The sequence below is a fragment of the Bradysia coprophila genome (genome assembly GCF_014529535.1).
Source record: "Bradysia coprophila strain Holo2 chromosome IV unlocalized genomic scaffold, BU_Bcop_v1 contig_5, whole genome shotgun sequence".
NCBI classification, from domain to species: domain Eukaryota; kingdom Metazoa; phylum Arthropoda; class Insecta; order Diptera; family Sciaridae; genus Bradysia; species Bradysia coprophila.
In genome coordinates, this window is record NW_023503374.1 from 3,762,325 (window position 1) to 3,787,721 (window position 25,397).

The window sequence follows — 25,397 nt, forward strand, 5'->3', positions numbered from 1 at the left end:
GAGGGAGAGATGCCTGATTCCAGGAAACATCTCCGAGTTTCGTGTTCGTAATAACTTCAAGAGTAGCGCGAAACGATTCGTCTACTCTGTCTAATACCTCTGGTACTAAGAATGACTTGCATGTACGCAACAGATAATTGAACCTAGGAGCTGAAAGAGAACTCTTAAAAATACACAGAGCAGGATGAACGCTTGGACAACAGCTCGACGCTTTCAACCTTAGTCGAAAACATACCAATGACGCCTTCCTCGAAAATAGGAGTACCAAGCAATTCGAAATTAGTTTTGTCAACTTTACGAATGCCTGGTAAAAGACTTGATATCTCACTATACATCCTTTCTTCCTCGTCTACTGACGCATTCACGAAAAATACCTCGCACTTTTCGGCGTTCAACTCCATCCCTGAATGCTCACAAAAGTCTAATATTCTTCTAATATCTGACAAGAGAGCTTCTAGTTCGTCACCTATTGTCCCGTCATCGAGATACCAACCATTTAACCTTGAAACTAGAGAATGAGTCATCTTCATAATCCCTATGCAAAAAGCAGGTGGACCTAGAGGATCGCCTTGCTGCACGCCTCTCTTCGATAGAAAGATCTCTTCGTCGTAGATCAAATTGGAATAACGACTATAAGCTTGTCTTACCATTGGAGACATCTCTGGACAGATCTCTTCTACTTCAGACAAAAGCAATTTCCTAAATAACATGTTGAAAGCATTCTTAAAATCAAACTTGATTATAGCCATAGCTCTTTCGTGTTCCGCTGTAGCGAAACACCTAACCGCATGGATAAGAGCTTCAGCGCCCCCTTTCACCCCAAAACCTATCTGGATTGGAGCTAAAACTTTCGCTAACTCATCTCTGATGTGATAACAAACTATTTTTCATCACCTATAAAAAAAATATTTGCGTATGGTAACTCTGCTGTTCATTTTACAACATAGCTGAACATTAGTTTTCAGCATATCTGTATATTCTACGTAATTGTTGAATGTTGAACGGAATGACAGTACTATGTACAGCTAAGATGTACTACTGCACTGTTAAGTTACCAAATGTACTTGTCGCGAATTTGTACAGCAGAGCAGTACATGATTTGTGACAGATCCAAAGTACTATTGAGATGTAAAATGTACAATATAGCTGAACGAATGACAGTTTGAATGTAAGTCGTGGTAGCTGAACGAATGACAGTTTGAATAATTCAAATTGAATGTAGGTCGTGGAAACTTCCATAATATCAAGACTAAAAACTGCATGACATTTCAATACAATTCTAGATTTATTCGTAATTCATAAATTCAGCGGTGAATAAATGAACTGGAATAATGAAAGATTTTTTTTAGTGTAATTGACGGTAAAAGCTGTCGTTGTAGATAGAAGATTTTCTGATGCCTCTACTCGCATCTTTTATCCTTCCGGATATCAATTTAAAGCATTTCATATTCCTTATGCGATGGAATCTTTGATGAAATCACATCAAAAAAATTTATGACTAACTATTTTCAGGGTCGGTAAAATTTCTATTAAAGTACGCTAAATGTAGAAACCAGATTTTATGTAAATAAGACGGATTATGTGCAACTGACGTTTTATTAACGCACCGAGTTATACATAAATAACTATTTTCGTAAACAAATTATAGATTTGCAACGGTTTCGCCGAACAAAATGATCCAAGCACGAACCGACTACTTTTATTCAAACGTAACCTCACTTAAGTTTCGTTAAATGTTTCGTTCATTCATTCATGCGTATGAAATTTTTTTAACGTGGATGGCCAACGCACTGCTCCTAGCATGAACACTACTTTGACAAATATCCAATTTGGAGGCTTTTGTGATGACAGCTACCGCTTAAGATTGATTGTATTGTATGTTTTAACTCATACAACGAAAACAAGTCATCTATCTTTATCTTTACGAAAGAAACGCAGTGCCTACTGTGACTTCATTAGCCTCCAAATATTTCTTATGTTCATGCTAGGAGCAGTGCGTTGGGATGGCATTTCTTGATGTGGATGACATTTCAATCGGCTATGAAGATGATCTATATATAAACATAACCTAAGTATTTTTTTGTGTTACTACTGACATTTTCATTCTTAGTAATATTGAGGTTATAGTCTTATGGGCGATAATAAATTATTTTAGTGGTACTTCTCGCTCAGTGATTTGTGTCCACCACTAAATACGTCGAAAATTAAGCCGACGAAAGTCCTGTTTTCTTGTTGATCAATAAAATAATTGTAAATGACGATAAATTCTATTTTGGATATCAACAACTTAATACAATCCGTTTTCTCAAGAGGTAAAAGGCTTTAAAAGTTGTTGTGAGGAATTCTTTCGAAAATCCACCTATCCAAATCGGACCCATTTCGTCTATTATTGATATATACATGGTTTTAAATGTTGCCCTTAGATCTCAAAGCAGGGCTCCAGATAGTCTCTAGTCACTTTTGGTTGATAGTGGCTGACCTTAGAAGGTCGAAAAAGGATGTTTTTCGGACTCATTTTACGGCTGCTAAATGTGCGCTCGTTGGAAAGCTGAAGTCAAGTACTTTCAGGGCATGCCTAGTTTGGACTAAGTTCGGACAATCAGCTTCAATAAATGAAAACTACTAATTGAAAAAACATATTTTTCGAAAAAAAAAAAAAAGTTTCCATGGTTCTGGATAAATAGAGTAGGGTAATTTTTGTTAAGAATAGAAGCCACTCCATTGGTGGAATTTGTGTCATGTACAGGTACAAATTTAGGATTAATTTTAACGAAATCTACTAAAAAAAATAAAAAAAAAATCTAGTATTTCTCAATTATTTTCGATATTTTGACATTTTACATTACAGCACAACAGTATAAGAATATGAGAACTTTTGAAGTTCAATTTCACAATACTGCTCAGCTGAACATTAATGTTCAGAAAAACAGTACTATGGAGACGTACGATATTATAAGATCTCTTTGACATATCGTTTACCAAACACAAGTTCTGAGTTGGCGCATGAGTAAGGTGGTGGACTAGAGTGTCGGAGGTTATGGGTTCTAGCCGCAGTTAGCGCCAATTTTTTTTTTTTCAATTTAGTTAATTTAGTTAATATAATTTAACGTACTAAATAATATAACAATGAAAAATGGTGGATTTTGACTATATTTTCTGCTGAGATTTCGAAATCACTAGTTCCAATAGTTGGCAGAATAGCAACACCTCTGTAATTTTCTACGTCACTCCTAGATCCACTCTTGTAAATCGGTGTAATATACGACGATTTCCATCTCGTAGGAAACTTACCAGTTGAGAGTGATGAGTTAAAAATGCGGAGAAGTGGATAAGACCGACTATCAGCGCAGTTCTTCAAAAGAACAGGTGAGATTTTGTCAGGCCTTCGCCCTTACTGGTGTCAATACCACGTAAATGGCTCACAACATTTTCAATAGTAAAAGAAATCGATCCAACATCAACAAGTTGATCAATGTGGTAAAACTTACGGGACAGGTCTGATTCACTCTCGTTATCAGTAACATAGACACTTTGAAAGAACTCGGCGAATAAACTACAGGATTCAATAGGACTGGAAGATTTTTTATCTCTTTTACGCATCGTTGAAGGATAACCTACAGTTTTCTTGCGCGACTTCACAAACGACCAAAACCTTGACGGATCCGATGTCAGCATTTTCTCAGTCTTTGTCAGATACCTGCTAAAAGCCAAATCACGCACAGTGCGAAATTCTTTACTTACGACAAAAAAACCATCTCTAATCTAGATCTCTCAATGGGGTCAGTCTCAGAATTAAGACGCTTACTAGCTTTGCTCGTCCTATTTTTAAGGTTCCTTAGACGTTGGTTGTACCAAGGCGGGTCATCAATCGTCACTTTTTTCTTGAGAGGGACAAACCTTTCGAAACCGGCTAAAAGCGTTTCATAAAGCAAATCAACAGCGACATCCACGTCAGAAAGGTTCAACATCAGTTGATTCCAATCAACAGAGTCAAAATAACGGTTCAGACCGGAGAAGTCACCTTTCTTGAAGTTAAATTCAGTAGAAGACTCATCACATTCAACGCAATCGACTACGTCCGCGCAAAAGATAACCTCGATGGGATAATGGTACAGGTCAACACGACTCAAAGGCTCAAGACACCTAGAAACGTTTGCCCCATTGGGGTTGCTGAAAAAAACAAGGTCCAGAATATCTCCATAAAAGTTGCGCTCGCCGTTGACTTGGTGAAGACCACTGCTCAACATGAGATAGATTATATCAGCTTTCGTTCCTTCACCAATCCCAGATGGTAGAAACACATTAGGCTCACAAGACTCGTCATCGCCATTCATCAGGTCGTCAACACTGTTGGCGTGGCTGTTGAGGGTGTCGGGCACCCAATCTACAAGACTGAGATTGAAATCACCTAGGACGCACATTTCGTCATTCAGATCCAAATCGACAAAGTTCAATACTTTCTCCAGTGCATCACGATATTCGTTATAGACCAGTACTGAGGAGCCAGAAGGAATATAGATACAGCAGATAAAGAGCGAATGATCCTGAAGTTGAACTTTTACCAACACCATTTCGACATTGTCTGTGCCAGGAACTAGGATACGATCACTGGGGTAAGAGGTACGAACAGCAATCAACACGCCACCATACATCTGATGAACACTGTTCAAATGAGAACGATCACGATCAGTTCTGTAGACAGAGAATCGTTTAAGATCGAAAAGTTCACCATCGAAAAAAGAATCATTGAGAGAAGTCTCTGTCAAAGCAACAGCATCGTGGTCGCAAGACAAAACATGTTGTGTTCTTATTGACGAAAACCAACATTTAAACTCAATTCATTTTATTCCAAATTGATAAATAATTTACATGTGCTTACACTGATGTGTATTTCGTGTGATCGATCGAAAGACTAATTTCATTACATAAAACCTAAGCGATATGATGCGACCGTTCGATCGATGTCAATGTATTGGTGAATGCAACAAAACATTATTCGAGAAGTCAAACGTCTTAGTCCTTAATCCGCGAATGTTCTGATAATTCAACTTAAAACCACTTCTTGAAGTGGAATTACATCTAGGGGAGTTCATTGAATCATTGATACATCTGACTGAGACGGCTGAAAGTAGTCAGATATCAGAGGCTGAGACTCGCGGTCACGGAAAGAGCGAGTCAGTTGACCGGATCTAATTGAATAAGCGGATCGTCTTGGGCAATAGGATCCGTATCCATCTGGCGAGGAGGCGACAAATGAGTCGGAGCTTCGGTGGAAGATTGCCAGCAGTTGAGGACGTCTGCTTGGACGTCCAAGTTTGAGGTTTCGATAAAAAATCTCCAAAAGTGTTAGATTTAGGCTTCTTTCTCTCCACGAATTCACCAATCATCACGTGCTCAGGCCAAAACGAAGGATCAGATAGTCTGCTGAACAAGTCCTCACCACAGTTCAGACGAAACGAAATAAAATTAAGCCTATCCAACTTCTGGTCCTTTTTGACAAGCAAACGCAAAGAAAACAAATCGTCAGCAATGTCGGGGACATTTTTCTTAAGATAGGCTGTAATCGAATCCGCAGGGCTGAGCTTAGAAACGTAAAGCGACTTAGCAAAGCCATCGGCAAAATCTCGACGAACATCACGACCGCCAGATACAGGATTGCCGAATCCATGATTCAAATCGGCGCTAGTCCCAGACGTCAGTTTACGACCTACAAATGAGGATTTCTGAGCCAGGATTTTCGGGTCGGTACGACGACGCTTCGGAGTAAACGAAGAAGAAGAGGAAAAAGCTGTAGCTCGCTTACGCTTTGAAGCACTCATAGGTGGAAAATCAGAGTCGGCGCCCAATGCATTACGCGATGGAACCGATGGCATATTGACTGAAACTCGATCCGAGGCATTTACGGGATTTTGCACGGACATATTTTTGATTTCAGTTAAAACAGAAGCGTAAGACTTAGTTTCGTCGCGGTGCTCCAAAACTGACGACTTAATATCATTCAGCAACGACAGTATTTCAGCTGATTTGTCATTATCTTCAGTGCGGGTAAATTCGAGAATCGAGCGCTGAACAAAAGAATCAGACGAAGAATTCGGAAAATTAGTAGCACCCTTCGAGGATTTCGACGATCTCGCGGCTGACCTAGCCGCAGACGACGAGTTCGTCACAATCACAATGCAAGCATCACATAAGACAACCACATTCTTAGAAATAATTACTTCGCTGGCAGCCTTTGAAATGCCTATACACATCAAATGAATAAGAGCGTTGCATTTACCGCAGTTCACTGAATGATCTATCCTGATGTTCGACGGAGGGCAATCTTCCCTGCTGCATACCTTTACATCGCTCATTGCGAACACGGATAGTCAAAAAAAAAGGAAATAATAAATCAATCAACCGACTGTACTAATCGTGAAAATGTAACAATTTTATTGTCAAGGAAAGAAAAAATAAATAAATAGATAAAATCGACTGGACTAATCGTCAATAAATGAAATAAAAAAAATTCCGTGTACCATTAGGCAGATAGGTAGAGAGCCTTTGGTTTTACTCAAGTTATCGTACACGGTCATCTATAATCATAGGCAAATGCTTTGCCTTACCGCCTGCTTCGAGTTCCACATGTTACAAACGGCATGGTGTTCCTATAAGCCCCCAGTACTTCGTACGGGGCTAAAAATCTAGATTTTCATTTGTTAAACGTGGAATCATTTACAAAAACCACAACAGCTCCCAAATTTGAAAACAAGCCAAATTTCACTTTTCTCTCACTGTATGAACTGAGAGACAAGCCGATCGCAATTATTAAATAAGGTGTATCGTCCGGGCACCATCATCTGATTAACCTGTAATTCTTATGTCACCCATCGCTATCGTTAACACATTCAGTATAAGATGGCTCTGTCAGTATTCCTACAACTTTTCATTCATGATTTGTAGTATGTGTGAGTGTGTGTGAGTGAGTTCTTCATCTGTCATTAAATCCACATTTCTTTTTGAACGAGTTTTGTTGCGATCATTTCGTTAACTTAAATTCTAAAAAAGTTTATTTCAAATAGCTATTTTCGTTTCATATCACTTTTGTCGTTGCATTTACACCTGTCCACAAAATGCAGGTAGATATCCTCTCGCCGCCGTTAGTTTCATTCAAAGTTTTTCTATTTCTACATCGACTCGATTCGCATTACAATTGACCATATTTGGACAATGAAATGAGTCATTGATTGTGTGTTATGTTGTTCTTTAGAATCCGAATGAAGACACTGAATGGAATGATGTTCTACGTCAGAAGGGAATCATTCCGGAGAAGGAGAAAGGAATCACCGAAGATGACATCATTAAAATGATGGAACAGACCATTGAGGATAAGCAAAAGTCGAGTAATAAATTGTCTTGGGACATTTCCCGAACACAAACACGAACTAAATATTTGCGTTAACATTGTAGGAGAAAAGGAATTGTCTGAACTGGATCTGGATGGTCTCGACGAACTGGAAGATTCTGAAGATGAGGCAGTGCTTTTGGAATACAGAAACCGGAGGATAGCTGAAATGAGAGCACTGGCTGAAAAGAGTAAATTTGGTTTCGTACGGGAAATATCTGGTCAGGACTATATTGAGGAAGTGAACAAAGCTGGCGAAGGGATCTATGTCGTGTTGCATTTGTAAGTTCACTTCAACTTTTCAACTGAACAGGGAATTAATTCGTCGGCTCTCAAACAGATATAAGCAAGGAATTCAGCTATGTGCGTTGATCAACCAATTCATGGCCGATCTGGCCACTCGTTTTCCGCATACAAAATTCCTGAAGGCAATATCAACCACCTGCATACCAAATTTTCCGGAGAAAAATCTGCCCAGCATTTTCATCTACTTTGAGGGCAATATTAAGAAGCAAATCATTGGACCAGTTGAACTGCGAGGAGAAAAACTTACAGCCGCCGGTAAGTGTGCGATCGATGTTGTATTCTAATGCGACTATAACGTTTGTAAGTTTCGTGAAAGTAACGGTCTCTTTTGATGCTAATAATGTGATGTTCACACCTGCAATCGTTAAAAGTGATATCAAATACTCCTTCAACCAACAACAGTATAGAAGGCTCGTCGATTTAAATATTTCGGAAGTGAAACTTTGCTAGAAATTGATCCGAGTGGATCAATAATCGTGAATTGTCATTTTTCCCGTGTCAAGTCGTTCCAAGAATATCGACATCCGTCATTTAAATTGTGCCACCCAAACAAGAGCCATCTGTACCACAACCTGATCAATTCTCAATAGATTCATTCCGCTCGTTAGTCAATGTATCCGAAAATATACATGCCAAGGTCACCACTCTAACTTCAGGTCGATTTCTACGACGGACTGTTAGTTTTAAATTTGTAATCATCTGAAGAAATATTCAGTTGATTGAGGAACTAGTTCTACGTTTTAACATTATACAGCTATGAAGGCAAAGAGAGTGAAATATGAACACTTAAGCAGTTCAACTTCTATTTCATCGTAGATGCATCCAAACCACATGAGACCCTATTTGGCCCAAAAGCACATTAAATTACCTGTCAAATGACACCCTACACGCCCATGTACGTTTTGTGTACCTCGAGCAATTTCAGTAAGAAAAGTGTAAGTCTTCGGTTGAAAACTTCGGCTGCACATATTTCAGTGTGGATGAATTTGAAACCCAATAAGACCCTATTTGCCCCGGAAGTACATGTAATTACTTTTCTAATGACACCCCACACGACCATGTACGGCTCGTGTAACGAGAAATTTCTGTAAGAAAAGTGCAAGTTTTCGGTTTTTGATCATCTTTCACCAGCCACACAAGCTTCGAAGAATTTTTGTGAAAGTTGTTTTGGCTTCTAGGGTCTAAGTCCTTTCTTGGTACATTATCAAAAAGTCCAACAAAAATGCGTCCGATTTCGGTACGCTGTTTTTCAAAATAATCCCTCAAAGGATTATCTTGAATGTTTGTCTGTATTCGGCTATGAGAAGTGAACGGAAAGGGCCAATGACATGGGAAAGTATTGACTAGAAAACCTGATTGTAGCCGACTGAATCTAAAATGGGACCAGTACAAACCCTTTTGATATTGTCAACATTGCCGTCTGAAACAGATGACAAGAGGCAGGTAACATAGTCGATCAATAATCACGGAAAATTTTTCGATTCTCTTTAATGCCTAATTCATTCATCTCCGCTACATTACAGCTAATTTATATGTTTGCTTGCGGCCAGATAACGTCTCATTACCGTCTCGATCAAAACCAGTTTTTCCCATGACTTACTAGAACATTTTTTGTTGAGGCGTGTGGGAAGGTTGTATTTTGAGTCGAAGGCGAGGAATATATCCCAGCTAGCAGCGCTAGCTACTCTTTTATCTCCTGACATTGCTTGACTTTGTATTAGGCACGCAAAAGCTACTGTTATAATTATTAAACTCGATATTACTGTTTGTTCAAAAATGAAATGCACAGTTTTTAGTATTTCGAGACATTGCAAAATTGCAATCTGTCAGATAGTAAAGGATGCGTTTAATTACCCGGCGCATTAAAAGATTTGAAATTTGAATGATTTTTTCCACAGCTACATATTTTTGCATGTTAAGTTTCTTACATTTTTGGCAGATAGCATTTTAATAGTAGGAAATTTAGATTTCGTAGGAAGAATTCGCGGACGGAAAAATGTAAATTTATTTTGAGTCTGAGTATTGTTCTACATCTATGATTTCTCTTAGATCGTGTTTCTATTCAAACAAATCGATGGTCTTTGAATACTCAAATCTGTAGAAAGACCGTCTACTTCATACATTTAGCAAATTTTTTACAAGAAGTTTTATCAGCACTTGAAGTGACGATATTGGAAACACGAATAAGCATCAGGGAAAAAAAAATTGTCAACAATTATAAAAAAATGTGGCTCCTCTACAGTCCAACCGACTAGGCGAATAGATCAATTTTTGCATTTATCAATTAGTTTCAGTGATCATTCTAGTAATTATTACGCACTACATGGGAATAGAGTTGAATTAAATTCTACTTTACACACATTTAATAGTTGCTTTTGTTATTCAATGCACAAAACTTATTCTACAAAACCAGTTCATTCGGCCAACATACATTTCTATTGAAATGGCAATTGTCAAAATGACATCGAAGCCATTGCTTTATGATGCCGAGAAGGAACATTCATCTGGCAGAAATTTTACTTTTTCATTACTTTTTATGTTTTTGTATTTACTTTGAGTTATCATGAATAATGAAAAGGATTTCGTAAAAACACAAAAAATAAACAAAACAATAAAAGAAATGAAAAAGTAAAATTTCTGAGAGATGAATGTACCTTCTCGTCATCATAAATCAATGGCTTCGATATTATTTTGACAATTGAAATTTCAATAGAACATGTATGTTGGCTCAGTGGACTGGTTTTGTAGAATAGGTTTTGTGCATTGAATATTTAACAAAAGCAACTATTAAATGTGTGTTAATTATAGGTTAATTCAACTCTACGATTCCCATGTAGTGCGTAATAATTACTAGAAAGATCACCAAAACTAGTTGATCAATGCAAAAATTGAACTTGACTTGAAGCAAATTTATTCGGTATTTGAAAAAGAGTCGCTAATATATGCAGCTATAGTATTTTTGACAACTGTTAAAAGTTATGGAATGTATTGTGGATTGGATTGTTTCGATTTATTTAAAATTCTCAATAGTGGCTGGGTTTTAACAGTTAGCCGCTGTACAACACCATCGATTTCTTTGAATAAAGACACGATCTAAGAGAAATTATAGATGTAGAACAATACTCAGACTAAAAATAAATTTACATTTTTCCGTTCGCAAATTCTTCTGACGAAATCTAAGTTTCCTACTATTAAAATGCTATTTGCAAAAAATGTAATTAACTTAACATGCAAAAATCTGTAGCTGTGGAAAAAAACCATTCAAATTTCAAATCTGTTAATGCGCCGGTTAATTAAACGCATCCTTTACTATCTGACAGATTGAAATTGTCAACTGTCTCGAAATACTAAAAACTGTGCATTTCATTTTTGAACAAACTGTACCACAAAGCTGTTGGATAATTTTTTACAATCGTCAGGAACATCATCAGAGCAACTCTCATATTTATCATCGTACTTGCAAAAAATGCACACTAAGGTATAAAATAATATCAGCACTCCAGCAAATATTCCAACAATAGTGTATTGTCTCCATTCGGTGTATTTATTACATTCTTGTAGTTATTCTGATGAACTTCCACATTGATATTCGGCAGGGTAGACTTTGTCTAGTTGGACTAAGTAATATGAAGATGTTGCAATCAAAATGATTCCGTAAATCTGAAAATGTAAGAAAATTAATTCGCTTTACACCAACGCACTTCAAGCATGAATAGTCACGGGACAGCGAGGTGTGTCATACTGACACTGTAAAAAACTAATTTGGAAAATATTTTCATCATAGCACTGTTTCTAGCATAGCCTATTCGAATACCATCAGCCTCCAAATATCTACTATGTTGTTAATGCTAGGTTCACTGATATGTTTCCATACAAGATAGCAAGGCTGTAAACTTTGAGGAGGTCATGCAGATACATATACGCGGGTAACACACCACAGTTTCTTTTGTAAAGATAGATAACTTGAAACATACAACACAAGAAATCACTCAAGCCACCAAATTTGACACTTGCTAATTCATGTCAATTCAGTGTTCATGCTAGGAACCATGCTGTGATTTCCTGTGATGATTCTCGTCGCCTTGATCAAGGTAAATATATGGGCGGAGGTAATGCCATATATCACCGAATCAGATGTGCAGTGGCACGAAAGCTCGCTATAAACGCCATCTCTCCCTTTCTTTTAAATCACAAAATTACTTAGAAATCTGGGCCATCTGTTTTGTGATAGGCACAATATTTTGTGAAAGCATAGCACCTAGCAGGGTAATAGAGGTTTTTAAACGTCAAATAGAGTAGTATTTTGTTACCAATAATACCATTAGTAGCTTTATTAGTGGTATCAAAATACAGCTCTATTTGACACGTAGAAACCTCCATTATTCTGCTAGGTGCTTTGGTGAAACACAAGTAAATCGTAGTCAACCATTTTTTAAAAAATGTGTCATTAGCATCGAACTATTGTGCTAGGCCGCGCGTCCGTATGACATTACCTCCGCCCATATATTTACCTTTTCCTACTCGAGGTATTTATAAGAGAGTTTTGATTAAAGTGAAGAGACGTGTTTCTCACAATTGAAAGATTAATGGAACTCACTTTGAAACGCTTAAGTTGACTGGCAATCGCATCGCTTATCGATCTGCTGTTCAGTTGATTGTTGTACCTGGTCAAACAATGATATTACTTGGCACGGTGAGCTTGAAAAAACTTTTGGTCAAGTCGATTTACACATTGGGCATCTTTCATAAATTCATATCGACGACAGTCAAACGATGATTTTCGTGTAAAAATAGGAACCAAAAGGGTTTTCAAGCTCGCTGTGTCGGATCTGTTACGTTTTTTTAATCCATTTGATCCCATTTTGAACAGATTTAAGAAAAAAAATATTTCGTTTGCGAAAGGCGTGATTTTCACTTACAAATTTTCGTCGTAAGAGAGCGTGGTCGGTTGCTAGGAATCTCGCGCCGCGTCATTCACAATAATTCACATTTTGACACATTTTGTATAAGGAAGATGTCACTTTGTAAGTTATTGTGAATGACGCGGCGCGAGATTCCCTAACACCGCGTGGTCAAGGTTTTTTTGGTTAAAAAACGAGAGAGACGAATTTCAACCAGTAGAAATCCCTCACGACGCTCTCTTACGACGAAAATTGTTAAGTGGAAACCATCAGACTGTTGTATCACATCCGTTTCATTATCGAATCAATTTTGCAGAATTCGAATATCTACTGGGTCTGTACGCTGCTATTCCAACGAGCATAAAGGAAGATCCACGACCAGCTGTCAAAGATAAACTTATGGCTGACTTGGCCGATAACAATGACTGGTAATTTGTGGTTCCTTGATAGTGTTTTTTGGCGAACAAAAAAAAATTATTTATTTTACGACGGGAAATGTGTTTTGTTGAAATGAGTTTTTGTATTGAGGCAATAAACGAAAATCAAAAAAAAATCTTTCGGAGTCATCTTTGTCGTTTTAGATCGAGTTTGCTTTGGACAAGTTTAGTCAAGGAAAATACAAATTTTCTTAAATCAAAATCTTTCGTCCACAAAATTGGAATTGTTTTTCCAAAATGCGAACTAAGAATTCCGCATCCAAATCCCACTTGGCAGTACCATCAAATGATCGTTTATTCGACGAAAGCAGGCCACCATACCGCGAGTACAAGGAGAAAACCGACAAATATTTGGCATCCAAAAGTAATCTGAGTAAAGTTAGAGCTAAACCGATCAGGCGTCCCTCGTTGCGTAGACGTGGCTCGTTAAGCGAGAATATTCCTTTATCTGAACGAGTTAAGAGATATCAACAAGCAGCCACCAAGCAGAAACATACCTTCGTCGAACAAAGTGGATATGAAGGGATGGTTCCGATGAAAGAACGCATCGCGGCAATAGAAACTAAGCTATCGGATCGACCAGTGTCAGCAATGAAGCTTAGGCGTAAACCCACAGACTTAAACTCACTTCGTATTGCTTCTCCAAAGAGAGCATTGGAACTCGTCCAACGATATTTTGATAATCCAAATCCGAAAACGAAACGAGCGAACAGAAATTAAAGTTACGGTAAGGTAATGGTATTGTCCGCGAAACGTGAAGCATGGATGGCAATAAATTGTTAGAAAACCTTGGCTTGCATTATAGAAGTGAAAAGATTGAGAAAGGACACGAAAACCAAGTTTCGGGGAAATTCTAGTGCAGCGCGAGTTCACTTCATTGTATCACTTACGCACGATTTCAATAAGGCTGTGCGCTGAAATGCTTTTCCAAGATTCACGCTATCCATCAATTCTATGGAAACAGGCCGTATCTAGATCATCAGCTCTACACCAAGCAGTAAAATTCACCCGAAACTTGGTCTGCATTTTTTGTGATCCGCTGAAGATTTGCATTCAACTTCAGTGTTTAAATACTTTGCTTGTAACAGGCGTTCTTTAAATATCTAGATATGCTGAAGGGTGTCGGTCTATGGGCACTGATAGCTTAAGTAACGAGATTTTCAGAAGCCCGGTTGCACTTTAGATTGATCGACTACGCGATAGTTTCAGAAAATAATTGTCTTTCGCTTAAAAATTACGATTGTTGACCTAATTCAAAGATAAGAAACATTGGTGCCGAAGAAGTATTATGGTCAGAGAAAACTGATTTATGAAAATAACATTTTAGTGGGTCTGAGGTTCGATTGCAAGGAGCCAGTGAGTGAAAAAGTAAGTATTTAATGCCGTTTGTCGATCTCTTTTTTTGCACATGTTAATACTACCACTGTCGTATCTAACATGTTTTTGATGTTATTCTCCATTTCTCTCATTTTCCATTCGAACTAACATACGAAATGAGAGAAACCAGTGAAACGGGGAATAACAGCAAGAACAGTTTGGATACGAAAGTGGTAGTGTAGCTTAATCTCTACATTGAGTTTCAAAACACTGGAGAAGGAATTTTTTTTAAATATTTTGAAGCGTAAATTCTAGTGGCATGGCACAGGTTCTAAGTGGAATTTACTTAGGTAAGGGACTCAAAACTTAGCCTTCCAATGCAACTCACAGATTCAACCTAACAGTGTTTAATATGTAGCCAATCCGACTCCTCATGCTGTGACTTCAGAACAAAATAAGGGAAGATTTCGGGTGGATGTCCCCTTATATATATGTCAATACAAACGCTCACAACAGAATTTGTCAGGACTGTAATCCTCGTCATATTTAACCAATAAAATCAGCTTCGTTTCATAAATTTTCATTTTCCTGTTTCCACTTACTCGCTTCGCTCGTTTGATACCATCACATCTAGTGACGAAAACAACCCAATTTCTCAATTTTTTGCATGAATACAATCGCTAAACCGAACTGACTATTTCATTTTCCTTTTCGCCTTGTTTTGTAAGCTACGACTTGTATACAGTCATTCTCCATGTGACCCTTCTTGTTACAAAAAAACAATCCAGGCTCTTAGTGTCAACCGACAATGCTGATTCCGATTCGTTATACAATCTGAAGCACAACGAAGTTGATATTCAGCCAATACCTTCTGTTTCGAGCTCTTTTACAATAAAGATTCCAATTGCTTTCGGCTTCGGTTTCCCTTCTTTTCGAAGGACTTCCAACAAGCGAAATTCTCGTACTCAACATAATTTTACCATCAAGGTTCTGAAAGCACGGTGGGGCTGAACCAATAGTTATTTACGTATCTGTTGTGGACGGTATATTTTAGGCAATTTCGCGAGTTGTAGCCCGAACGAAGTGAGGGCGACTAGCGAAAGTGCCTAAAATAAACCGTCCACAACAGATGCGTATACAACTTTTCATGCCGAGGGCCCAAATTACGAGAAAAATTCCGTAATTTTTGCCCAAGGCATGAAAATTTAAATGAAAAGGTCGGATAACCTCAACTTTTTTTTGATACCAACATTGAAAAATGATACTTTCGCCCCGCATATGAGGGGCGAAAGTAAAAAAATGCATCCCACGGGGAGAAAGTACTTAACGAAGAGCGAACGCAACTGAACGAACAGCGAAAGTGACTGACGTCACAGAAAATGAGAGAAATGAGTCGAGTTGTCAACAAAATCCGCTCATATTATGCAGAATACTTTGATCAAAATTGTAAAACACTGTGCGCCAGTGTTCTTATTGAAATTAGCATACAAAGTTGATACTTTTTGTTACTGAATGATTTGTTAGTTATATCTTAATTTTTGTGTGTGTTATTGTTGTGATGGCTAAATTATTAAATTTTTCATATACCAGGGGGCTGCCGCCCCCTGGACCCCCGCATTTTCTGGCTAAATGCCTTTTTATTTGAACATTTTGTTGCGATGTTTGCGATACGTATCAATTTTCAATGTTGGTATCAAAAAAAATAGTATGAACGACTCGGGGCAAAAGTAAAAAAATTCAACCTGTGCGATTAGAGCCCTTGCCTTCGGCGCGGGCTCCAACTCTCGCACACGGTTGAATTTTTTTACTTTCGTCCCTTGTCATTCAATGTACTATTTCATGAAATTTTAGCATGGTTTGAGTGTAGATAAAATAGATTAAAAAAAAATCACCGAGCCGTTTTTCAGAAAGTACTTTTCAACTGTTTGTAGACTGTCTCATGCATATGTAGAACGTTTTTTTGATATGCTAAGCTAACGTAAGTATAGCCAGTGCTCTCAGCTTTCGATTGATACCATACTTGCCGTATAAGTTTGGAAAGTTTAACAGCTACTGTCCTTACTGTGTGGTATAAAAAATGAGTGATTTTTGGAGCAAAATTTTTTTTTAATTTTTCTTTGGTTTTTTTAATATTTAACAGAAATAAGATGAAAGAATAACAAAAATAAGGTTTTTCTACAAAATAAAAATGTCTCTAACACTCCATTTTTGCTGCTAATTTTTCCAAACTTATATGGCAAGTATGCTATCAATCGAAAGCTGAGAGCACTGGCTATACTTACGTTAGCTTAGCATATCAAAAAACGTCCCACACATGTATGAGACAGTCTACAAACAGTTGAAAAGTACTTTCTGAAAAACGGCTCGGTGATTTTTTTTATTTTTTATGTATATTATCTACACTCAACCCATGCTAACATTTCATGAAAAAAAATTGAGGTTATCCGACCTTTTTATTTAAATTTGGTTCAGCCCCACCGTGAAAGAACAGGTTAAGAAGACAACTCTGAATTGATCACCAAGACGGTGACACACAAATTGCGTCAACGGCTACGAAGTTTATATGAAAAGGGCAACAAAATTCCGAATTTTTCAAAAAAATTACATTTTCTGCAAGTTGATTCACACACAATATGTACCGAGTTTGTTTATCAATTTCGTTGGGTATCGTGGCTTGCTTAACCTGTTCTTTCAGAACCTTGGCATACGATGCAGTGTCAAATATATGTCCAAGGACTTTAATTTGTACTTTTTCACCAGGCAATCGGCCTTGCCTTCCAGTATGGAAGAGACTGAATTTGTCGACGAGTAAGAAACAAAAATTAAAACTCACCGAAACCGGCTGCAATTCATTCGCCAAACAAACAGTTCTATACAGGGCCGGATTAGCATTTACAGCGCCCTGGGCAATGAGCCTTGCAGCGCCGCATGAAAAATTTATTAAAGAAATTGTTTCCCACATTGTCAACCAAATCAAATAAAATGTTTTCAACATTTCCTCAAGAATATTATTTTCTAAGTAATGTGTAGTTAGAAACGGCGAGCGAGGCGAGGTGGCAAGCTTATGATAACATATAACCATATATGAATGAGAGATATATGATATAACCAGAGTTTTCGTGAGTAATTCGCAAAACTTTCCCACAAACAAAAATCAAGTAAAGTTATAAAAAGGTTTCGCTCGTATTTTTCGGGATTTTAAGTTTGAAGTTTGTAGAATGAATCCGAAACAATTTTTTCTTGAAATTCTTCTTGAAGAACAAATCAAATCAAACAAATTTATTTAGCAAATAGCTATTTTCAAATACAAAGTTCCACAATCACAGACATTGAAAAATGAACACTACAATTCAAATTTACATCACAATTCTATAGTTTCATTCAGGTGTTCTTTCAATTTACACTCGAATGTCCTCTCATTATTCTCACTTTTCACTTCCCTTGGAAGATCGTTAGAACATGAACGCGTTGTGAGGAAAAACCAAGAAAAAAACGTGAATTTTTGACACAATATTTGTGATACTGTTACAGTTTCATTATATTGCGAGATTTACTCTACTTGGTAAGGCAACGCACTGCTCCTAGCATGAACACTACTTTGACAAACGTCGAATTTGGAGGCTTTTGTGATGAGAGCTACCGCTTAAGATTGATTGTATTGTGTGTTTGAACTCACACAACTAAAACAAGTCACCTATCTTCACGAAAGAAACGCAGTGCCTACTGTGACTTCATCAGCCTCCAAATATTTCTTATGTTCATGCTAGGAGCAGTGCGTTGGGTAAGGTCATGATTCGGAAAAAACGACTTGCGTTGAAGCAATTTCAAGGATCTAGGACTCGGGATCCCAAAAGTATTGAAGTTTAGGGCACTCTAGAATGATCCTTTGTCTTCACTCTGAAAGTGTTAGATCTTGAAATTTAGGTAATTGGCCTTGGATTTCGACAAAAAAAAATCGCGAATATATGCCATGAACAATTTTCAATGGGCGGAAACGGATTTGTTCTGCAGCTTTTCCAGCTGCTTTATTTGTTCCAAACTTCCGTTGTCCGGCGATCATGAGCAGGTTTCAGCTCATGAGGAATTTACAAAATTTTCGAAAATTCCTCATGAGCTAAAAGCTTTCCATCATCCGACTATCACCGGCGGCTGACGAAAATGAAGCAATGGAATGGTTATTGAAAATTATTTATAGTGTCTTCAGCCAGAAGCCTCAAAGTTCAACTTTTCTAAAGCAGGACCATCAAAAAAACGCTTTAAATAACCAAATACGAACAGCCTTGGGTTAGTCGATGTGCGTGTATTATTCAAAAATATCAAGTTAGATGTATATATGCATTTCTTGTAGCTCACATTTACCCCAAGAATGTAATGTACAGACGCAAGCGAAGCGAGCGCGATTTTTTTTTAATCGACGTTGATTTGTGCATGACTTATGTTGAACGTGAAATTGTCGAGAAAATTTAATTTCTAAGCGCCCCTATTTTCCCAGCGCCCTGGGCCGGGCCCACTTTGCCCATGGGTCAATCCGGCTCTGGTTCTATAATTTAAACAACTGAAGTAACAGATTCAGATTTTGCTATGGCTGCAGCAGGGTATATGCTCAGGAAAGGTTTAGATTTTTCAACGTCGACAGTTTGATTTCAAGCTGGGTTTTGCCGTGAATCATGTGATGTAACAGGTGATCGGTAAGACTATACAGTGATACGTTAGCACCCTTAATGTTCCTCTTGTCCCTCCTCGGGAGTTAATGATTTAACGATGGTGGGAAATTGACCAATTGACGTGCGTGCTGCACAACAAAAAGATAGCCTTTCAAAATATCATTCTTTTTATTAAGTTAAAATATCCTTAAGCTAAACAACAAATCATAGTCAATTCTTTTAACCTTCGTGTTACTTAAAACAAATTTTGTGTGTACTTCTTCACATCAATTTTTTTATGTACAAACGCGCGTTGTGTTGAATTCACTAAAAGGTTCCTCATTTTACCGCAAAACTTTGAAATTTCTGAATGAACGAAAAGTAAAAAAAAATTATTTTAATGAAAAACATGAGCTGTACACTCGGAACAGAATGTTTTCTTCTTCTTCCTTCCTCTTTCTCTTTCTACTCAAATTTTCAGATCATTTCGTATTTGTAACGTTAAAAATTTAATTCATTTTGTTTTCTCGTTTTTTAAAGAAATCGTGTGAATGTTTCTCGGGAATACTTAATTTCAGAAATAATAATTCGGAAATTGAAATCTAGGAAAAAAGCTAAATAAAAAATAAAAACGAAAAACAAAAACAAAGAAAAATCATTTGTAACCATAGTGAATTGGATTGGTGGTGGTGGGGAGTAGCAATTAATTGGAAAACAAAACACACACAATTGAATCCGAACGACATCGATCGACCTAACTGGGAGGGTATTTGTTGCATGGCTGTATTATAGATGTTTTTCTCGCTGGAACACTTTCTGGCGTCGGAATGGCATCACCGGTGGGCACTCCTCCCACTTTGTTGGCGAACACTTGCTTAATACCGCCGCCCTTCTGTTTGGCCATTTGATAGTCACCCGAATCGAAATATTTTTGCTTGAAATAGTAACAGAAAATGAAATATTTGGCTAACAGAATGGTCGTTACAATGGCAACGCCGAGACCTACTCCTTTCTGTAGCCGCTTCTGTAGGAACGCTGAGTGTCCACCGGGGCCGTCACCACGCAGACCGCTGCCAACTGTCGGATATTTTGCTCGGAGTTTTTCTTCCTCTAACTTTTCCATTGCTTTCTGCTGCAAAAATTGAACGATTCGTTATAGCGATTGATCGGAGGAGGAAAGATTATTTCGCTTTAATTACCTCGGTTGCCTTTGCGGCATTATCTATGTCAGTACTCATCGTTTCTGAAACAAAGAGACAATGATGATCATTACAACTGGTAGGATCGCTTAGGACATTAGATGTAAATGAGGACTATTAGTGGAGGTCCATCTTCATACAAAAGGTCATTTTATTGTGCATTCGATGACAAAGGCGTGAAAATTGCACCATTGATAAAGATTGAAATGTGAAGCGATTATTGAAGCCACATAGGCCATATGGGGCTCAAATGAAAGCTGAAGGTTCACAGTTTTTTTTAGTGGAAAAAAATTTCACAAATTTTCCGTTTTTCTCAAAGTTTTTCCAATTTTCCGAAAAATTGAAATTTTAAATTTAAGGTTAATGTTAAAAGATTTTTAAAATTTGTTCTGAAAGTTATTTTTTTTCTTTATATTATTGTTTACTATCAAAATTCAAGACTTTTCCCCATACAAACCATATTTCTAATTTCGCACATGGAGGAACCATGTTGAATTTTCAACGAAAATTTTAACCCTTTTACATGGCAATTTTTTTCAGCCAAAATTGTTTTTTCGATTTTTAATCTGATATTTGGTGGGTTTGCTTAGAATGATCTAAAAACAAAATTAAACCACTTTTTCGATATAAAAAAAAATATTTAGACCTCAAAATCTGCTAAAATACGCAAATTTCCCATAGTTGGCGAACTTTGCCGAGCACTCCAGCACCTATAATGGACTCAGACATCAAAAGATTACTTGTATTGCAAAGCTGGAACCCTCAGCTTTCAAATGATACCAAACACTTCGCCTTTTGATAAAAAATGTATGACCTATGATGTGAAACATGTGGTGCGACCCTATTTCAAGCAAATTTCGAAATATTTGGGAGTTAAGTGAAAAAGGCAAAACTGAGCCAATTATGAATATTTCAGTGGAAGATGTGAATATTGTAAAATGATTTCCATCAAAAATGTTCCCTTCCTACTCCTTCCTGCCCCTCCCAGGAGGACCTACAACTAATTTTCAACCATTAGGTCTGGAATAAGAAAAAAATTGATTCCTTTCTACATCATTATTGCTTCTGAAGCACCTATTCCGACTAAATCACACAATTTCAATGTGGAAGGACAATTTCTTGAAAGTAACTAGGTTCAGGACCTCGCATCCAGAAGGTTCACCACTCGGAACGCTTACATTTCACTTTAAGTTCCTTTGAAAAGTCGTGAAATGTAAGCATTTTGAGTGGTGAACCTTCTGGATGCGAGGTCCTGAACCTAGTTACTTTCAAGAAATTGTCCTTCCACATTGAAATTGTGTGATTTAGTCGGAATAGGTGCTTTAGAAGCAATAATGATGTATAGTAGAAAGGAATCAATTTTTTTCCCATTCCAGACCAGGAAGGAGTGGGAAGGGAACATTTTTGATGGAAATCATTTGACAATATTCACATCTTCCACTGAAATATTCATAATTGGCTCAGTTTTGCCTTTTTCACTTAACTCCCAAATATTTCGAAATTTGCTTGAAATAGGGTCGCACCACATGTTTCACATCATAGGTCATACATTTTTTATCAAAAGGTGAAGTGTTTGGTATCATTTGAAAGCTGAGGGTTCCAGCTTTGCAATACAAGTAATCTTTTGATGTCTGAGTCCATTATAGGTGCTGGAGTGCTCGGCAAAGTTCGCCAACTATGGGAAATTTGCGTATTTTAGCAGATTTTGAGGTCTAAATATTTTTTTTTATATCGAAAAAGTGGTTTAATTTTGTTTTTAGATCATTCTAAGCAAACCCACCAAATATCAGGTTAAAAATCGAAAAAACAATTTTGGCTGAAAAAAATTGCCATGCAAAAGGGTTAAAATTTTCGTTGAAAATTCAACATGGTTCCTCCATGTGCGAAATTAGAAATATGGTTTGTATGGGAAAAAGTCTTGAATTTTGATAGTAAACAATAATATAAAGAAAAAAAAAACTTTCAGAACAAATTTTAAAAATCTTTTAACTTTAACCTTAAATTTAAAATTTCAATTTTTCGGAAAATTGGAAAAACTTTGAGAAAAACGGAAAATTTGTGAAATTTTTTTCCACTAAAAAAAACTTTGAACCTTCAGCTTTCATTTGAGTTCCATATGGCCTATGTGGCTTCAATAATCGCTTCACATAAATTCATTAAAGTTACCTCTACATCGAAAACTTTGAAGGGGGGTCAGCGGGGCAGTTGGGGAGGAAATTTTGGGCACCCTATCCAAAAATGTTCAGAATTTCAATCTTTATCGATGGTGCAATTTTCACGCCTTTGTCATCAAATGCACAAAAAATTCAGTTTGGACCTCCACTATATGCAAAGTTGGACTTCAGATGAGAATTCGCCAATTTTTAAAACGAAGGAGAATGAATCCTCATCTATCTACACGCAAGGGGTATTTATAGATAAGCGATTTTCGACTTCATCGCATTTGTAAAGCTTAACAGTACAATAGTTTCCCGAACAAATAAAGACAAAAGCTCTTCACCTCTCTTTCATGGACCTTAGCTGCGCGCTAATAACCTGTTGCGCAGAAGCTATAAATTCGTGACAATTCTTCACTTACACACAGCTAAGCCAATCAATCAATTCGAACCTAAATCTTGAATGTCTTTTGATCGATGATTTACAAAATGTTCAATTCAGGTCGTGCCGGATGTATGTATACAACCAGTGAATGTACACAGAACATTGCACTGAAAAATCGACAACACGAGAAACGACAACTTTCTGAAGAAACTGCGAGTTCCCGAAAAAGAGGTGAGTAGTCGACAATTCTTCATGAACCTTCTCGCCTTTTTAACATTTCGTACAAGGAATATTCCCTCGTACAAAATGTTAAAGAACGGCGATTTCCTGAAGAAAAGGTGAGTCCTTAATCGGTGACTACTCACCGCTTATTCAGAAACTGGCCGTTTCTTCAGAAGGCCGTCGGTTCTCGCTATATGCAGAACTGTAAATCGCTGAACATTTAGAAGTAGAACATTTCTCGAAAAAATTCTCAGATTTCTCTGCAAGTTTGATGGACAGTCACTGCTCTCAACAGAGAAGCTGAAAGTAAAGCCAAGCCAAAACATTACACGTCAATTACAACGCTATCTATAGATACATTGGTGGACTATTTACATCGCCGTCGCTTAGAATTTTCATTATTGCTCAGAAATTAAGACCGTTCGAAACAATTGCACGATTTACGATTAAAATTGGTTGCTTCTGCAGAATGTATAATGGTCCGATAAAGTAAAAGATTTTGTATTGAGCATTACCAGTAGGGCTTCAGAGAACAAATTTTTTCATTTGAAAACGCTAATCATTAGCAAACGAAAGCGATTAAAAAGGAAGCAAAATGTTCCAAGGTCAAGGACTATTCGATTGATCCAGAATCAACTCAAGTCAACCTTGGCGTCTACAAATTAGGCAATTTCTCGTTTACAATACTCTACACATTAGGCAATTTTCGGTGAGTGACAAACGTGATGAAGCAATGCTGTTTACTGAGCGAATAATTTATGAATCCACGTTTGTTATCAACCAGAAACAATATTGAATTAACAAAGCGTTTTCATCTCTCACCAAAATAGACTGAATTATCGTACAATAATGAGATCATTTTCAAGGGTGAATCTTATAAAAAGAAATGGTCATAATTGTTGTAAAGCAGACAGCGTTTGAGCGTGAATTAGCTATGTAAACAAAATCGAAATTGTTCAGCTAGACAAAAAATGATGACCGCAACTGTATTTAAATCGACAAAGTGCTAATAAATGCACCATTGTGCTGTGCAATTACGAAATAATTCAATGAGATTGACTGGATGAGTAGATTTTTTCTATTCCAAACACAAAAATAAAATTCATTTTTGACTAAGAAGTTGTTTGGGGAACAGATTGTGCAATTTTGCATTCGCACCAGATGATAAAAAAAATGGTCGGCTGCATTCATCGGATTGTTCGTTGAATCAAAAAGATGGGAAAATGTTCAGATTAGCTTACCTCTTTGCACTCGATTCAAATACGTACACTAAAAACAGCCGAAATCGTTTGGTAATCTCTTTAAATTGACAATATTTTAATTGCACAATCGGAATTTTATGAAATAAAGAAACAACCAAATATCAAACAATCTAATCACAAAATGCGAAATTGTAATATGGCGGAATGCTACCGTTTGAGTGTATATTCGCGTACAATGTAGGGAACAATGTGTGAGCGGCTCGTAGCTCAAAACCGATATATATAACACTCATACCCACTGAACGAAAGAATAAAAATTCAGAAAGAGCGGAAAGATTTGAAAATGTTCCTCTAACCGAAAATGCATGAATATATGAAATATATGACCCCTGTAGGTTAGATACGTCCGGAGAGAGGAAACTATGTATGTATACCACATTTTCGATCAGACGAACTTTTCAAAACAAGGAGCTAACGTTCTCTAGTCTAATAATACAATTGTATCGAAAACCGGAAAAGAAGTACCCTCCAAATGATTTTACGTTATACATAAAGCTGTCCACACTTCTCTGAACTGAAAACAAATTTTACCGTGGTTTCATACGTTCTTGCTTAAAAGTCCTTTGTCCAACGATAACAAAAAAAGCAATGAGATTGTAAAGAAACCTTGCCATAACTTACAAAGTTTTTGTAAAAGTCTTAATTTTCGTAGTAATTCCAAGGTTCTGAAAGAACAGGTTAGGACACTTACGAAACACAAATGTTGGCAATTGAGACATGTTTTGTAAAATACACTAATTAAAGATTGTACGAAAAGAAATCTTGAAAGAAAAAGAAAAATATTTTCATCAAGTTGACATTTCACACAATCTGCGATGAGTGTGTTCAACAAAATGCGTCTAAATTGTCAAAATCTGTGTTTCACCGCCCACGTGATCAACTCAAAAGGTTACGACACTTTCAGAACTTTGAGTAATTTGACATAAGATAATGAGTGCGTTCAAGATGAATCGGTTTATTGGTCATATTGGTCAAGGTTTGGGTATGGGCAGATGTAACTCCATTCAGACGCCAAGCACATTAGATCGATGCTAATGACACCTTCTTTTTAAATGTTTACTTGTGTTTTACAAAACCGATGGCCCAGGTTACTAAACAATTTTGTGTTTTTAAGAAAAGCAAGAGATGTCGTTTGTATTGAACTTTCGTGCCAACGCACATCTGATTCTGTTATATATAGCATTA

The 25,397-nt window shown here is 37.1% G+C and overlaps 2 protein-coding genes and 1 long non-coding RNA gene across 4 annotated transcripts; 1 reads left to right on the forward strand and 2 right to left on the reverse strand.

Annotated features, from left to right (window-relative positions):
- Positions 1–629: 629 nt before the first annotated feature.
- Positions 630–22,074, reverse strand: LOC119071826. The gene is made up of 3 exons (XR_005086730.1): positions 21,672–22,074; positions 17,782–17,785; positions 630–642 (listed from the first exon to the last, which is right to left on the reverse strand). It is a non-coding gene; the product is annotated as an uncharacterized LOC119071826 (long non-coding RNA).
- On the forward strand, positions 6,961–13,141 carry LOC119071802 (viral IAP-associated factor homolog). The gene is made up of 5 exons (XM_037176868.1): positions 6,961–7,118; positions 7,250–7,382; positions 7,450–7,666; positions 7,725–7,945; positions 12,908–13,141. The coding sequence occupies exons 1-5, from the start codon at positions 7,113–7,115 to the stop codon at positions 13,021–13,023; spliced, it is 693 nt and encodes a 230-aa protein (XP_037032763.1). The 5' UTR covers positions 6,961–7,112; the 3' UTR covers positions 13,024–13,141.
- On the reverse strand, positions 19,159–24,379 carry LOC119071818 (cAMP-regulated phosphoprotein 19). 2 transcript variants are annotated; one of them, XM_037176890.1, is made up of 4 exons: positions 24,192–24,379; positions 20,188–20,231; positions 19,995–20,117; positions 19,159–19,922 (listed from the first exon to the last, which is right to left on the reverse strand). In XM_037176890.1, the coding sequence occupies exons 2-4, from the start codon at positions 20,224–20,226 to the stop codon at positions 19,743–19,745; spliced, it is 342 nt and encodes a 113-aa protein (XP_037032785.1). In that variant the 5' UTR covers positions 20,227–20,231; positions 24,192–24,379; the 3' UTR covers positions 19,159–19,742. The 2 variants fall into 2 exon arrangements, with proteins under 2 accessions (XP_037032785.1, XP_037032784.1); XM_037176889.1 differs by having other exon boundaries at positions 19,995–20,120; positions 24,192–24,378.
- Positions 24,380–25,397: the final 1,018 nt, after the last annotated feature.

Excerpts from the sequence above, each read along its gene's own strand:
- LOC119071802 (XM_037176868.1), top strand. Across the intron at positions 7,667-7,724 it reads ATCTATGTCGTGTTGCATTT|ATATAAGCAAGGAATTCAGC; the intron begins GTAAGTTCACTT and ends GCTCTCAAACAG. Across the intron at positions 7,946-12,907 it reads AGAAAAACTTACAGCCGCCG|AATTCGAATATCTACTGGGT; the intron begins GTAAGTGTGCGA and ends TCAATTTTGCAG.
- LOC119071818 (XM_037176889.1), bottom strand. The coding sequence starts at position 20,226 with ATGAGTACTGACATAGATAATGCCGCAAAGGCAACCGAG. Across the intron at positions 20,121-20,187 it reads ATGCCGCAAAGGCAACCGAG|CAGAAAGCAATGGAAAAGTT; the intron begins GTAATTAAAGCG and ends CAATTTTTGCAG. Across the intron at positions 19,923-19,994 it reads AGAAGCGGCTACAGAAAGGA|CAAAAATATTTCGATTCGGG; the intron begins GTAGGTCTCGGC and ends TACTATTTCAAG.